The sequence below is a fragment of the Loxodonta africana genome, chromosome 2 (genome assembly GCF_030014295.1).
Source record: "Loxodonta africana isolate mLoxAfr1 chromosome 2, mLoxAfr1.hap2, whole genome shotgun sequence".
Classification (NCBI taxonomy): domain Eukaryota; kingdom Metazoa; phylum Chordata; class Mammalia; order Proboscidea; family Elephantidae; genus Loxodonta; species Loxodonta africana.
In genome coordinates, this window is record NC_087343.1 from 169,380,043 (window position 1) to 169,397,507 (window position 17,465).

Sequence of the window (17,465 nt, forward strand, 5' to 3'; positions counted from 1 at the left end):
TGGGGAGAATTTTGGCAGGATATGGGGGTATGTGGAGGCGGGGGAGTGAAGGGTAGACCTAGTGTTATCTTTTTTTGAGTCCTGATCCCTGGCAAACAGGTAGGGGAAATAAAAATCACAGACACAAATCCATCTGCTTACAAAACCCCTTAGAGTCCTCTGAATGGTATTTAAAGATCAGGATTTCTGATTACTTATGCAAAGCCAGGTGTTGACTAAATTGAATAAATATTGTTAATGGCACCATGTATAAATAACAAGTTTATAAATAACTGGGGATTGTCACACCAGGGTTTAGTTAGGAATAATGGAGCAACTTAAACAAATCAAAATTAATTTATGGGTTACCTTCTAAACAAGATATTTAAAATGCAAATCTTTATCTATTTACTTATGCCTTCCTAATAATGAAAATAATATCCATTTGTTGAGTGCTTACAAGGTGCCATACATTAATATAGTATTTCATTTACTCCTTATAACCTGAGAGGAATTACCATCCTTTTTACAGATGAGGAAACTGAAGCTCAATGTTTAGTAACCTCCCAAGGTCACATGGCTAGTCAATGGCAGAGCTTGATTTGGAACCCAGGTCTAACTCCAAAACCCATGCTTTTATCCACCGTGGTATACTACCTTCTCTATACCTCAGAAAAGGATATTGAAATTTAAAATACTATAATATATCTAAGCTTTAAAAATCTATATTCAAGAATGATTTTCTAATCAGGAACAGACCTTTACATACAATAAGATGTCATTTAGTAAGATGTTATATAGCCAGGCAGTTTGACTTTTTAAAACACAGTGCAGAACACAAATGAGAAAAAGAAAAAATCTTTGTGCAGAATCCACACACTCAAAGTTTATGTCCTTCTCTCAAAGGAGAGATCCTAAGACCCTTACTCAGAGCTCTTTGCTCTTAATACACAACTTCAATTAAGACTAGTTCTCTGGTTTTCCACCCACAGCAGATTAGGGAAAGAAAACTAAATGAGGTTCAGGGAATATCAGAAGGAAGCTCACTGACAGTTGCAAAAAGTAAAGAGACAGATAAATGCACAGGAGGAAATAAAGATGCACAATCTAAAACACAATTAGAGACATTTTTAAGAGCATAGCAGTCCAGGATAATTTAATCTTGCAGTTCTCCAACTTTTTGGCCTCAGAACCCCTTTACACACTTAAAACTTTTAAGAATCTCAAAGAGCTTTTGTTTACATAAGTTGTATCTATCAATATTTATCATATTAAAAATGAGAACTGAAATGTTTTAAGTATTTATCAATTCATTAAAAATAATAATAAGCTCATTAAACCAAAAACCCATTGCTCTTTAGTCAATTTCAACTCAGAGCAATCCCGTAAGGCAGAGCAGAACTGCCCCCACAGGGTTTCCAAGGCTGTAAATCTTTATGGAAGCAGACTGCCATGTCTTTGTTCCATGGAACGGCTGGTGGGTTTGAACTACTGACCTTTCCATTAGCAGCCAAGGGCTTAACCACTGCACCACCAAACCAAACCAAAAACCAAACCCATTGTCATGGAGTCAATTCCAACTCATGGCGACCCTATAGGATGGAGTAGAACTGCCCCGTAGGGTTTCCTAGGAGCGGCTGGTGGATTTGAACTGCCAACCTTTTGGTTAGCAGCCATAGCTCACTGTGGCTCTTAACTGCTGTCACCAGGGCTCCTCAAATAAGCTTATTACTTAACCTAAATAACCTTTGTGTGTGTGTGTGTGTACATGTTTTGGGTGAAAGTTTACAGTGCAAATTAGTTTTTCATTCAAAAATTTTATACACAAATTGTTTTATGACATTAGTTGCAATCCCTGCAATGTGTCAGCACTCTCCTCCTTTCCCTTTCCATCCTGGGTTTCTTGTTCCGTTCATCCAGTTTTCCTATCCCTTCCTGCATTCTCATCTTTGCTTTTGGGCAGGTGTTGCCCCTTTGGTCTCAAATCCTTGACTGAGCTAAGAAGCACGTTCCTGATACGTGTTATTGTCTAATCTTTGGCTGGAAGGTGGGCTTTGGGAATGGCTTCAGTTCTGAGTCAAAAAGGTATCTGGAGGCCATAGTCTCAGGGGGTAAATAGCCTATTTTTTAAGAAAAAATAACTACATTTTAAAAAAATTAGCGAGAAGTATGCCATTGTTTTACATCTTTGCAAATCTTTATGATGTCTGGCTTGATAGATTCTTTTATCTGCTTCTGCACTCAATCTGTTGTGATACCTTGTATTGTTTAATTGTATGAAGAAAATTCAGCCCTGTAAAGATAGTTGCAAAGGGGAGAAGTATTTTAGTAGCCTTTTCAGATAACTGTGGATAGTTTTCCTTAAAACTACACCAAAATTCAACAAGCAGTCATTTCTTAAAGCTTAGTCGCAGCGTGGAGTCTGAAGCCATATTGTGAACAAAGTACTCAGTTACATTAAATTAAAATCCATTAGTCTATCTAGTACTTTGAAAGGATCTTTTGCTCATGCATGATTTTGTAATATCATTCACTCGCAATTTGGAAAACACCGGCTCACTAAGTTACATAGATCTTCCTAATACTGACACATTTCATTACAAAATATCCACACACAAAAAAAAAAATCATATTTTTTATTATCACTACCAATTTCATCAGAAAAGTCTATAAGCACTGGGAGGATGTCAAAGTCATCACAGCAGCAAATGTGAGTCTGTAAAATTCTGATTTATGCTTGAAGATCAAATTGTCTCATTAGCTACCAATACTTTCAGTTGTTTTCCTTGAAGTGACAGTGTCACTTCACTCCTTTTCAAGAAAATGTTTAGCAAATATGCTACTCTGAATAGTTTGTGTGACTGTTATCTTTCAAGTTAAAATGGTGTTCCATGAAAAAAGCAGGAAGGAAGTTCAGCTTACAGTTCAAACAGTAGCACAGATGCTTTTCCTTGAGATAACCATAACATTTCAGTATAGATCACACTGAATATTAAAAAGAAGTGTTTAATTAATTTCATAAAATTAACAGTAAAATAAAATGTTTAAAATTAACTTTAATAAAATTAACAAAGGCAATAAGAAATTAATAGTTTTAGTAAAATTATTTATTAATTTAGTAAAATTAAATCATGTCTACTGCTTCATCAACAAAACTGGCACTTTTTTATTTTACTATGCGAGTATGACAGTGAAAATACAGTAATAATGACAATACAATGACTACTAGGACCACAGTTCAGTGCCACTGCCTTGATTCCTACTAAGGCACCAGAAGTTTTACCTAGGCTTGCTCCTGCACCCTGAGCACAAATGTCAACACAGTGAAAAAAACAAATAACACCGTGGTATTATTATGCAAAAAGTTTTGACTTCATAGATTCCCTAAAAGGGTTTTAGGGACCCAGGGATCTGCGGACTGTACGTTGAGAACCACTGATTTAATCTACCACACAAGCGACCGATCCTGTTCGTCTTAATAGACCCTGAGGGAATTTTTCTATTTACTTTTTATAACTGATGATTGTTTCATCAAGAAAAAGCAAAACTGTATTCATTAGATTCTATTTTTAAAAAGGCCAGCAAGTGTGCAATATATCTTAGATATATTTCCAGCTAAAATGTTCAAATAAAACAGCCCTTAGCGATTAAGATTCCACTACCTAGAAAATGTTTCATGTAAACTACCTCATTCCCTTATAATTCTGCAAAAATGAGTAGTTACTACATTTACATTTTCTGAGGGATGCAGATATTGAAATGTGGGATAAAAAAACTCTTGCTGTGGGGCGAACCATCATCTACATTTTGGATAACTGCCACTCTGTATGGCTCAATTCAAGACAGGGTCAGGGATCACGCATGAGTCAGGGAAGTACAGATCTAGGGTTATAAAAGCTCACGGGAATGACCGGTTAGAATTGAAGCAGGAATCTCACAAGGGCAGCTCTCTAACTGCAAAAATGGGCAAAAGATATGAGTTGCAAGATTAGACTTGGAGAAGCTACAAAGAGTTGCGGGGTGAGGAGACATGGGCATAAGGCTGACAGCTCATATCAATGTGTACTCAGGGATGAGGCTGCAGAGAATTTTGTGTGAATAGTCCCCTGAGAAAAGTAAAATCTGGCTAGTGTCATTAGAGGGAATACAATTTATTTCAAAAGCAATGTACTGCATACAAAACACAATGCCTCTTCCCCACTCAGATAATGAATTTCCATATTACCTTTTTTCTCTTCTTCTTCTTCCTCACAGAACTCTGCTAGGGAAAACGCTTCTTTGAGTTGCTCCAATTCAAGTTTTAGAGTCTCTAATTCTTGTCCACTCAGAGAATTAAGAATAGATTTCACCTGGATGGATTTAAGATAATAATAAAACGTGTTGGAGTACGAAAGAAAAAGGAAAACATTCTCAACTGGAAAAGAGATTGTAGATCAAACTGAAATCAAGATTATTAGCTCACCAGTCAACAAAGATTGCTTGCAAGAATCTTAACACAAAAGAGTGGCTGTTAAAGAAAAGTGATAATCAGGGAGAATTTGTACTTCTTAAAATAACACAAGTCAGAAATGTATGGAAATTATTAGTGCTTAATAACAGCTTAGAAATGAGGAGGAAATGAAATAGACTTGAATCAACAGAAAGCTAACAGGCAACTGGATCCAAATTGGCAAATTAAGCCAAAGAAACTAAACAGAAGGCCAAGGTAAAGTAACAGATGTGCTATTAAGGCCACTTTGTTAATTTGCCCTTTTTGTTTAAATTTAGAGAAATACCACTTAACTCACTCTATTTCTAACAATTAGTTTATTTTCTGTTTCAGTACAGTATTTCCAGAGAGTCTCAAGCCTCCATATCTGAAATGCATTTCACCTTCTAACTCTATAAAGAGAAAAGAAACTATGCAGCATTCTTTTGCTTGAAGACTTTTTACAGTTGAAATTTTTGGTTTGGAATTACCTTTATTTCACTTTCTCGGGAAAGCATCTCCAGAGCTTCTAGATGAGAAAGGCCTTGAAATTCATCAAAGAGTAGCCCATAATGAGTTTTCTTGTCTGTTTCCATGGTAACCTCACTGGAGGTCCACAGCTCTTCTTTCTTCTTTGCCTCACGTAAAACCTGAAAAGAGATGGAAGCATTACATTGCAGCAAATAATGAGAGCTCATGGGTGGGTTTTCGGAGTTGAGAGAAGCAAAGCTGAGTTACAGTAGAGAGCACTGCCCTATCATTCTTGGCATTCCAATTCAAATCTGACAGGCTCAGGAGCTACAGGATAAAAATGATCCCACACAGTTTGATCCTAGACAGCATAAATAACACCCAGGAAACCAGGTGTTTCTCCAAAAGTGGTTTAAACATTAATCTAAATAAGCAACTCCGACAGGACTTGGCATCTTGAAATGCCAAGAGACTCTTGCAGAAAGGAAAGAGGAGGAAAAAAAAGAGCCTAGCATTTTCCTAAGCATTAGTGCTCTGTCAAAAAACAAAAACTCTCTTAATAAAAACACATTGAGAATTCTTCAAAAGGAAATACTAACAAGGTCCTAAGTTAGAGTAGGCAAAAATTTATAACAAAACAGAAACAGGAAGTAAACTCATAAAGACAAATAGTACCTGAGACAATGTAGAATTCCGGTTCATTAGACCCTTGGTTTTTTTATATCCAGGATCTCCCTCTGCTATTACATCCATTGTCTTTTTCCCAATGAATTCTAAGGCATCCAAACCCCCACTGATAACGCTCTTTCCCTAGAAAACACATGGAACCTCATTATAATAATATTGAGAAAATGTCTGTATGTTTTGATTATATAAAAGTAGTAGCTAACAATATCAAGCACTGGCAAGAATGTGGAGTAAATGAAACACTCATAAACTGCTTGTGGGAATGTAAACAGGTACAACCTCCCTGGAAAACTGTCAATACCTACTACAGCTGAACATATGCATGTCCTATGACTCAGCAATTTCACACATAGTCATATATCCAAAAGAAATGCATATACAGGTTCATCAAAAGACGTGTACAAGAATATTTGTAGCAGCACTATTTGTAATAGCTAAAAACTGGAAACTGTCCCAATACTCATCAACCATGCAACAGATAAATTGTGACATAATCACACAATGGAATATAGCAAAGAAAATGAACGAACTACACCACACACAACATGGATAAAGTTCAAACACAATGTCAAATGAAAGAAGCCAGACACAAAAGAGTACATACTGTATTATTCCACTTATATAACATTCAAAAGCAAGAAAAATTAATTTATGATGAGAGAAATCAGAATTGTTATCTTGGCTGAGGGGGGTGCAATAACTGGGAAAGGGCACAAGGGGGCATCTGAGGTGCTGTAATGTTCTGTTTCTTAGTTTGGTGTGCTCACTTTGTGAAAAGAAAATTCAAACATGATTTCACTTTTCTGTATGTATCTTACTCTTCAAAAAAATGTTAAAATAAAAAAGTACTACCTATCTATCCTCATATAATAAAGCTATTAAGCTTCCTATACATTCCTTTTAAAAATGTTTCTAGTCATCTGCAGGAAACCCTGGTGGCACAGTGGCTAAGCACTACGGCTGATAACCAAAGGGTCAGCAGTTCGAATCCACCAGGCACTCCTTGGGAACTCCATGGGGCAGTTCCACCCTGTCCTACAGGGTAGCTAGGAGTTGGAATCGACTCGACGGCAATGGGTTTTCAGGTAATCATCTACACTTTTACAAGTATCATAAAGATTACACTTTTCCTTTTGCTTAAAAGATGCAATTATGAGAAAAATATTTTTGTAAAGCAAAAACGTTTTCTAGGAGCACCAAGCTAAGAATTCCTAGTCCATAAAATATGTATGTTGCCCCTCTGTTACTCTTCATCTCCTACTCCCTCTTGTATTCCTTTAAAGAAAATTTTCAAGTCACTCTCACTCTACTGTAAGATCAAAGTGATCGGTTACCAGTGATTTGGACTCGGACATGAGTAATCAGTCCCCATTGCTTTTCAAATAAAGGAGGGAGAAATGACTGAACATAAGCAAACTCATGACAATAATGGCAGGGAACAGGCCACCCGTCACTTTTTACTCACTGTGCTCTGAACAGCAGTAGAGATGGTCGAGAATATGCCAAAAGGTCCAGACACTGGAGAGGCATTTCCATTCTCTTTGCCATTTGTTTCTCCTATAGGAGGGAGGGGGTGCATAGCGTAAACATAAAGGGGAGGTCCATTAATCATTTTTGCTTTATTAGTATCTACCTGAATTTTTAAGAATTAGACTTTGCTTTCCTATACAAGGTCTTAGCCCTTCTTCTGTTATTTTAAACCATTTGCCTATGTTTAAATGAAAACTAAGATAGGCAGCTTTTTCATTTACATTTCATTTCCAAATGAAATGTAGTCTTTTGAACAAACTGATATATACAACAACATGGATGAATCTCAAAAACACAGTGCCAAGTGAAAGAAGCAAGGCTTGAAAGGCAATGTATTTTTTGATTCCATTTACGTGACCTGCAAAAGGCAAAACTACCATAAAAAAACCCATTGCCATCAAGTCAGCTCTGACTCATAGCGACCCCACAAGACAGAGTAGAACTAACTGCCCCAGAGAGTTCCCATGGAGCGCCTGGTGGATTTGAACTGCCGACCTTTTGGTTAGCAGCTGTATCACTTAACCACTATGCCACCAGGGTTTCCAAGGCAAAACTGTAGGGCTGGAAAATAGATCAGTGGTTGCCAAGAGTTGGGAGTAGGGAGATGGGATTGCCTACAAGGTGCATGAGGAAATTTTGGGGGGGTAATGAAAAATACTCTGTATCTTGATTTTCTATACAGATAAAGAAAGTATTCTATATCTGTATAATCACAATATACTATGATTATGGAATGTAAACAAGACTTCGTATATTTCTCAAAACATATAAAACTGTACTCCTAAAAAGGGTAAATTTTACTGTATGTAAATTATACGCCAACAAACCTGATCTTTAAAAATCCAGTCTATTTTAAGTTTTATTCTAGAAAATTCTATTTTTAGCAGAAATCAAACAGATATGCATTACAAAGATAAAAAGGTATGTTTATTATCTGTTCTATTTTATTAACTTTGTAATGTGTTGTAAGTGATCAACAGAGAATCTAATTGTTATGGGAAGGGCTTTCACTTCCAGCTATGATGGATTAACTGTTACTGGACTTACCCTCCAGCCATAGCATCTAGAAAACTAGACAAGATAAGAAACAACCGTCTTCGGGCAATGAACAACAGGCAGTACAGGACGATTCATATGAGAAGAGAAAGAAACAAGGTGAATCCTACAATAGCCCTGGCTTTCTGTGTAAAGGAACTTGACAGATAACAGCTGTTATGGATTGAATTGTGTTCCCCAAAAATTTGTACCTACTTTTTTGCTAGGCCAAGATTCCCAGTATTGTGTGATTGCCCACCGTTTTGTGATCTAATGTGATTTTCCTATGTTATAAATCCTATCTCTGTGATGTTGATGAGATGGGATTAGTGGCAGTTATGTTAATGAAGCAGGACTCAATCTACAAGATTGGATTGTGTATTGAGTCAATCTCTTTTCAGATGTAAGAGAATCGAGCAGAGAGACGGAGGGCTTCAGACCACCAAGAAACAAAAACCAGGAGAACCACCCGGGGTCCCTGCACTGAGAAGCTCCTAGTCCAGGGGAAGACTGATGACAAGGACCTTCTTCTGGAGCTGACAGAGAGAGAAAGCCTTCCCCTGGAGTTGACGCCCTGAATTTGGACTTCTGACCTGTTAAACTGTGAGAGAATAAACTGTTTGTAGAAGCCATCTGGAAACCCTGGAGGCATAGTAGTTAAGTGCTACGGCTGCTAACCAAAGGGTCGGCAGTTTGAATCCACCGGGCACTCCTTGGAAACTCTATGGGGCAGTTCTAGTCTGTCCTATAGGGTCGCTATGAGTCGAAATCAACTCGACAGCACTGGGTTTTGGGGTTTTGAAGCCATCCACTTGTGGTATTTCTTTTACAGCAGCACTCGAAAACTAAGACAATCGCAGAGGATATGAAACCCAAGCATATCATGGCAGTCTCGTGGAGTTGAAGAGACAGACACTGACATCCAGAAAACCTGGGGAAGATGGAGTTTGCAGATCAGAGTACTGGAGAGGAGGGAGCCACATCGGTAAAGAGGTTCAGAAACCTAGGAATGCCCTTGAGTCTTTGGCTGAATACCAAGCTGCTCATGCACAGAGAAGCTGTACAACGCTGGGCAAACAACTACCAGAGAGCTGTATGCTAAACAATCCCCAGAGCTCATACTAGGCTGAAAGACATATGACTTACAGCTAACCAGAGTGGGGTCACCTCATTAAAGGCCAGGGGATTAGGCAGAGCCCTCAGAAGGGTCAGGCCTAAGCAGTAGAGCTAAACCAGCCCTGACAGTTAGGCTACTCTAGACTCACCCTGTTGTTGTTGTTAGGTGCTATCCAGTTGGTTCCAACTCACAGCAACCCTAGTACAACAGAAAGAAACACTGCCTGGTCCTGTGCCATCCTCACAATCTTTGTTATGTTTGAGCCCATTATTGCAGTCACTGTGTCAATGAGGCTCACCCTAAGGAAGCTTAAAAATAAGCCTTGAATCAATCTAACTTACAAATACCTTAACTGCCTCCCGAAACAAAATTTATACTCTTCAAAGAAAGATAACAAAATGAACTCAACTATGTAACACTCGTAATATCTAGCATTCAATCAAAGAAACTGAAAAAATGTGATCCATAACTAAGGGGGAAAAAACTTAGTTAACAGAAGCAGACCCAGAAATGACAAGGATAAGAGACTGGAAAACATGAATATAATGAGGTGAGAAATAGAAGATATATAAAAAAAGAATGGAATTTCTGGAATTGAAAAGACACTATCTAATTTAAAAAGCCGTGGAGTAGATTTACCAGTATTAGACACAGCAGAGGATCAGTGGCAGTAAAAGCTATACGAATTGAAACAGAAAGACAAAAAAGGCCAAAAACAAACGAACAAAGCCTAAGTGGTCTGTGAAACAATATCAAGCCGTCTAAGATACATGCAAGTTGAGTACCAGGAGAAAAATAGTGGGGTACACAAAATTTTTTTTTTTAATTATTTAAAGAAATAATGACTGAAATTTTTCAAATCTGATTAAAATGATAAAACCACAAATTAAGAAGTTCAACAAATCTCAAGCAGGACAAACACAAAGAAAGAGTGAAAAGCAATGATAAAGAGAAAACTGTAAAAGCACCCATAGAAAAAGACTCATTACATGCAGAGAAAGAAAGAAAAGAAAACTTCTGACTTCTCATCAAAAAGAATACAAGTTACAACACAATGGAATGACATTTTTAAAGCGCTAAAAGGAAAAAAAAAAAAAACGCCAACCTAGAATTCTGTAAGAAAATACTCTTCAAAAATGAAAGCAAAATAACATTTTGGTCAAACTAAAGCTTAGAGAATTCACTGCCAACACATCTGCAGTAATAAGAACTATTAAAAGAAATTCTTAAAGTTGATGAAAATGATGCCAGATGACAACTTGGATCTACACAAAGGAATGAAGAGCACCAAAAATGGTAATAATATGAATAAACAAAAAAGACTTCCTGTCCCTTCTGCCCCCCCACCCCCTTTTTCACATTTCATGGGGCAGAAATGAGAAAAAGGCTTTTCCTTTTTGCTCCTAAAAGAAAATTGTTTAGACAGTAATCTGGCAAATTGTATCTAAATTTTATCTGTGAGTGCTCTATAACTCAGCAATTCCATGTTCAATATTTTCTACTAAAGAATGACACAAGGACATATGTGTAAGAATGTCAAATGCAGTGGTGTTCTTAATGGTAAAAAATGTATTTAAATACATTTAAAATATATCTATATAAATGGAATTGTCTGAAGTCATTAAAAAAAAGTTATGTTACAAAAAACATGCGAAGTATGATTCCAGTTGTGTGTGTGTGCATCCACAAAAATATCTGGAATAATATATAAAAACAAAAAATACCAAAACGTTATTTCTGGGTAGAATCAGAAGATTTTTCATTTACTTATTTATAGGCTTTTACTTTTTGTCAATTTTTTTCTACAATAAGCATTATTATTTTCCAAATCTGAAAAAAAATGCTATTTTCATTTTAAAAACAAAAAAAATCAGACATGGAATCCACTTTCCAGGCTTAGCTCTCTCTCTCTGTCTCTCTGTGCCTGCACAAATCCTGAGCCTCACTCTTTGCCAACATCCTTATGCCCTTCTACGTTTTTTATTCATGCTGTTTCCTTACCTCAAAATCCCTGCACCCTAGCTTCTCCATCTATCAAAACCATACCCGTTTTCAAGACTCAACTTAAACATTTTTCTTCACAAAGACAACTGCTTGGAGTTCCCACAGCCCTTTGCTTGAACCTCCACTACAACATTTAGTTTGACCTGATTTGTGCTCTGGTTAGTCCATAGGTGGTGCAAATAGTTTAGCAAAAAGCTAGCAGCTGAAAGACTGGTGTTCAAGTCCACCCAGGGGAGCCTGAGAAGAAAGGCCTGGTGATATATTCCCAAAAATCAGCCACTGAAAACCCACAGGGTCACAACGAGTTGGAATCAATTCAAGGGCAACTGGTTTTGTGCTCTGGATAGTTCTTTCCTGAAGGGTTTTACCCACTAGATCCAAAATACCCTGAGGGTTGGTTCTGTGTCTAACTCATTTCAAAGTTCTCATATCACCAGGCACTGTGCTTTGCCATGGTAGGTACTCTATTCTCTCACCTTATTTTCTTCATTTCACTTTATTGTTGAGATAAAGACCTTTTTGATTGTGTTCACTGCTATCTTCCCAGCACTTAAAACAGTGCCTGGCACTGGGTAGGCACTCAATAAATTTTTGTTGGAATTAACCTGTTAAGATTTCATTTAGAAAATACACTACCTTTGATTTCTGAAGCCAGAGACAATATATAACTACTTTAAGAAGGAAATGAGCATTTGATGCAAGCACAAGCATTAAACATGCTTTACTCTTCAACCTACTAATGTACTCACGTAGCATTTTCCCTCAGTTTTATAAACTGCAAAGGACTGTGGGACTCACAGCATAAAAGCAAAAAGATAGGCACTTGAAAGGTAAACCCTCAACAAATCCTTCTGTGTAATACCAGTCTGAATCTTGACCCAGGCTATTTCTTCTTAGTCCCTCTATTACTGATCTTCTCTGTCATTAAAAAGTATATTCAGACGCCATCTTTGAATCACTCTACCTCCTGCCCCATTCCTGAAAGATAATAGAATGATTTCCCTGGAGGCCTCTGCTTACCTCAAGTTCTGTTCCACCTTCCCTCAGGAACTTGAGGAGATTTTGGAGAGGGGGCTTATTATCATAAGGCACTCCATTCTAATTTTGGAAGGTTCTCACTGTTAAACTCTTTATTGAACTAAAACCTAAGTCCTTGTAATTTCCACTAAGTGGTACTAGTTCTCTCCTCATCAGTCACAAAGAATAAACCTAAGCTCTCCCCCCTATGCCAGTCTTCAGATATGTGAAGAGAACTGGCATATTCCCCCAATCTCCCTTCCCCAGATTTCCCGATTTAACATTTACGGTACCTTCAAATTTCTCTCGTAAGAAATTAATTCTAGATATTTCGCTGGTATCTAGGTCACTCTTCAGGATTCACTCCACTTTTTCAATGCCTTTCTTAAAGCATGGCTCTGTATGGCGTATGTCTTTTAGGTATTGTGGAAGACACTGCTATTTACCTATTCGAGGCCCTTCTAATCTTCTTCTTCCTGCCTACTGAGTCCATCTCCAATATAGAGATTGCTGATAATGCTAAAACTCACTCTCCCAGCATCTCTTACTTCTATAGCATAAACATTAGATCCTGTTCTAGTTATTGAATCTGAAGACAAATATGCTAAGAACTGCTGGGGAAAAATTTCCTCTATTTAAAGGGAGATGCATGAGAAGAAATGACACTTCCCAGTGACATACTTCTTGACTTTGAGCACAAGTGTATTAAAATACTACAGTGGAACTGAGGCAGTTATCTGGCAACTATGAAGAGATAGCAAACTAAATTGTACAGAAGCCAGCCAAGAATGCTAATACCAATGAGACACTAAGCTAACTCTAGAGCAACCTATCTCCGGAGCTCTTGTTACGTAAGAAAAATCAACTTTTTCATAGTCACATGTTCTATTATTTGTAACCAATCAACTCTCTCTTAGTTACTGCTGCTGTTGTTAGGTATCACGTAGTTCTGACTCATAGTGACCCTACGTACCACAGAACAAAACACTGCCTAGTCTGCACCATCCTCGCAATCATTGCTATGTTTGGGCCCATCGTGACAGCCACTGTGTCAAGTCATCTCGTTGAGGCCAAGCATGATGTCCCTCTCCAAGGACTGGTCCCTCCTAATACCACGCCCAAAGTACGTGAAACAAAGTCTCACCATCCTCGCTTCTAAGCAGCATTCTAGCTGTGCTTCCTCCACAACACATTTGTTCATTCTTCTGGCAGTCCATGGTATAGTCAATATTCTTCACCAGCTACATAAGTCAAATGCATCAATTCTTCTTCAGTCTTCCTTCTTCATTGTCCAGCTTTCACATGCACATTAAGTGACTGAAAATATCATGGCTTGGGTCAGGCACACCTTCATCCTCAAGGTGACGTCTTTGCTTTTTAACACTTTAAAGAGGTTGTTTGCAGCAGATACGTCATTTGATTTCTTGACTGCTGCTTCCATGGGCATCGACTGTGGATCCAAGTAAAATGAAATCCTTAACAACTTCAATCTTTTCTCCATTTATCATGATGTTGCTTATTGGTCCAGCTGTGAGGACTTTTGTTTTCTTTATGTTGAGGTGTAATTCATACTGAAGGCTGTAGTCTTTAATTTTCATCAGTAAGTGCTTCAAGTGCTCTTCACTTGCACCAAGCAAGGTTCTGTCATCTGCATATCGCAGGTTGTTAATGAGTCTTCCTCCAATCCTGATGCTGTGTTCTTCTTCATATAATCCAGCTTCTTGGATTATCTGTTCAGCATACAGATTGAATAAGTATAGTGAAAAGATACAAACCTGACACACATCTTTCCAGATTTTAAACCATGCAGTATCACCTTGTTCTGTTTGAATGACTACCTCTCGGTCAATGTATAGGTTCCACATTAGCACAATTAAGTGTTCTGAATTCCCATCCTTTGCAATGTCATCCATAATTTTATGATCCATGCAGCTGAATGCCTTATCATAGTCAATAAAACACAGGTAAACATCTGTCTGGTATTCCCTGCTTTCAGCCAAGATCCATCTGATATCAGCAACGATACCCCTCATTCCATGCCCTCATCTGAATCCAACTTGAATTTTTGGCAGTTCCCTGTCCATGTACTGCTGCAACCATTTTTGAATGATCTTCAGCAAAACTTCATTTGCATGTGATATTAATGATATTGTTCAATAATTTCCACATTCCGCTGGATCACCTTTCTATGGAATGGAGACAAATATGGATCTCTTCCAGTCACTTGGCCAGGTAGCTGTCTTCCAAATTTCGTGGCATAAACAAGTGGGTGCTTCCAGAATTGCATCCATTCGATGAAACGTCTCAATTGGTATTCCATCAACTCCTGGAGCCTTGTTTTTTGCCAATGCCTTCAGAGCAGCTTGAATTTTTTTCCTCCAGTACCATCAGTTCTTAATCATATGCTACTTCCTGAAATACCTGAACACTGACCAATTCTTTTTGGTACAGTGACTCTGTGTATTCCTTCCATCTTCTTTTGAAGCATTCTGCACTGTTTAACTTGTTGCCCATACAATCCTTTAATATTGCAACTCGAGGTTTAAATTTTTTCTTCAGTCCTTTCAGCTTGAGAAATACCGTGTGTGTTCTTCCTTTTTGGTTTTCTAACTCCAGCTCTTTGCACACTTCATTGTAACACTTTACTTTGTCTTCTCAAGTTACCCTTTGAAATCTTCTGCTCAGCTGTTTTACTTCATCATTCTTCCATCACTTTAGCTACTCTACGTTCAAAAGCAAGTTTCACAGTCACTTCTGACATCTGTTTTGGTCTTTTCTTTCTGATCTTTTTAATGACCTTTTGCTTTCTTCATGTATGATATCCTTGAGGTCTTCCCACAACTCACCTGGTCTTCTGTCATTAGTGTTCCTGGTGTCAAATCTCTTCTTGAAATGGTCTCTAAATTAAGGTAGGATATGCTCAAGGTCGTACTTTGGCTCTCGTGGACCTGATTTACTTTTCTTCAGCTTCGACTTGAGCTTGCATATGAGCAATTGATGGTCTGTTTCACTATTGGCCCCTGGCCTTGTTCTAACAGATGATACTGAGTTTCTCCATCATCTCTTTCCACAGACATAGTCAATTTGATTCGTGTGTATGCTATCTGGCAAGATCCATGTGTATGGTCACCATTTATGTTGTTGAGAAAAGGTATTTTCAAAGAATAAATCATTGGTCTTGCAAAATTCTATCATGTAATCGCCAGGGTCATTTCTATCACCAAGGCCATATTTTCCAACTACTGATCCTTCTTCTTTATTTCCAACTTTTGCAATCCAATCACCAGTAATTATGAATGCATCTTGATTGTATATCTGATCAATTTCACACTGCAGAAGTTGGTAAAAAAAGAAAAAAATCTTCAATTTCTTAGTCTTTGGCATCGGTAGTTGGTGATTAAATTTGAATAGCAGTCATATTAACTGGTCTTCCTTCTAGGTGTATGCACATTATCCTGTCACTGACAGCACTGTACTCCAGGGTAGATCTTGAAATGTTCTTTTTGACAATGACTATGACACCATTCCTCTCCAATTTGTTATTCCCAACATAGTAGACCATATGACTGTCTGATTCAAAATGGTCAATACCAGTCCATTTCAGCTCACTAATGCCTAGGATCGATCTACAAGCACTCCATTTCATTTTTGACAACTTCCAATTTTCCTAGATTCATACTTTGTACTTTTCATGTTTTGATTACTAATGGATGTTTGTAGCTGTTTCTTTTCGAGTGGTACCACATCAGCAAATGAAGATCCCGAAAGCTTACTCCATTCACATCATTAAGGTCAACTCTAATTTGAAGAGGCAGCTCTTTCCTAATGGTACTTTGAGTGCCTTCTAACCTAAGAGGCTCAACTTCCAGTACTATATCAGACAATGTTCCACTGTTATCCATAAGGTTTTTACTGGTCAATTTTTTCAGAAGTAGATTGTCAGGTTCTTCTTCCTATTCTGTCTTATTCTGGAAGCTCCCCTGAAACCTGTCCACCATAAGTGATCCTGCTGGTATTTGAAATACCAGTGGCATAGTGTCTCAGTCATCTAGTGCAGCCAGAACAGAAATACCACAAGTGGATGGCTTTAACAAAGAGAAATTTATTCTCTCTCTGTCTAGTAGGTTATATGTCCATAATCATGGCTTAATCAAGTTGATACATTTTTGGGGGGGACATAATTCGATCCATGACACATAGCTTCTAGCATCACAGCAAACATGCAAGCCACCACAGTACGATAAACTGACAGATAAATGGTGGCATATTCTATTACTTGTAACCGATGTAGACTAATTGATGCAGGCATCAATAATAATGGTGTCCCAACTCACACAGATGCAGCCATGTTTGCCTAATATGACTTTATTCCCTGGCTCAGGAGTGGAACATGACCTAAGTTTTAAAACAAAAAGTTGCCACTGAGTCAATTTCAACTCAAGGCAGCCCTATGTGTATCAGAGTAAATTGTGTTCTATTGGGTTTTCAATGGCTGATTTTTCAGAAATAGCTCACCGTGACTTTCTCCCAGGCATCTCTGGGTGTACTCAAACCACCAACCTTTTGGTTAACAGCCAAGCATGTCAACCATTTGCTATATCCAGGGACTCTGACCCAAGTCTAGGTATAAGAGCTCGTCAAACATTAACTAGCGCCAGTTATTTCCACTTCAAAACTCCCAGGGAGAGGAGGAGATCAGCTTGGCTGATCTGTCCTGGGAATTTAAAAGTGGAACTAACTGGTGCTAGTTAGTCTCTTGGAGCCCTGGTGGCACAGTGGTTAAGAACCATGGTTGCAAACCAAAAGGTCAAGTGTTTGAATCCACCAGCCACTCCTTGGAAACCCCATGGGGTAGTTCTACTCTGTCCTATAGGGTCGCTATGAGTCAGAATTGACTCAACAGCAATGGTTGTTTGTTTTGCTTTGTTAGTTAGTCTCTTATGGGCACTCATACCAGGACTCAATATAAAGCTAGAGTTGGGGAAAAAAGAGCGGGAAAGTCAGCCTGCTCAGAAAAATGATACAGATGAACAGAGAGAGGGGCACGAGTAGGGGACAAGGCCCCTGAGAGATGGAAAAAGTAAACCCAGGCCCTGAGAAGCATTTTATTTTCTGATGTCAGGCCCTCTTGATCCCTGATTCTAATCTTGCCCTTTA

At 38.1% G+C, this 17,465-nt stretch overlaps 1 protein-coding gene across 3 annotated transcripts in view; it reads right to left on the reverse strand.

Annotated features, from left to right (window-relative positions):
* Positions 1–17,465, reverse strand: part of FAM114A2 (family with sequence similarity 114 member A2) — a 41,014-nt gene that overhangs the window by 15,863 nt on the left and 7,686 nt on the right. Inside the window, exons 1-5 of one of the 3 annotated variants that reach the window (XM_064278607.1) lie at positions 13,453–15,616; positions 7,071–7,162; positions 5,594–5,728; positions 4,939–5,097; positions 4,205–4,328 (exon numbers count right to left, since the gene is read on the reverse strand). In XM_064278607.1, coding sequence (XP_064134677.1) covers positions 4,205–4,328; positions 4,939–5,097; positions 5,594–5,728; positions 7,071–7,162; positions 13,453–13,525 — 583 coding nt within the window. In that variant the 5' untranslated portion in view covers positions 13,526–15,616. Of the gene's footprint in view, positions 1–4,204; positions 4,329–4,938; positions 5,098–5,593; positions 5,729–7,070; positions 7,163–13,452; positions 15,617–17,465 lie in introns of those variants that run through there. The other 2 variants (XM_064278594.1, XM_064278599.1) reach the window with 2 other exon arrangements.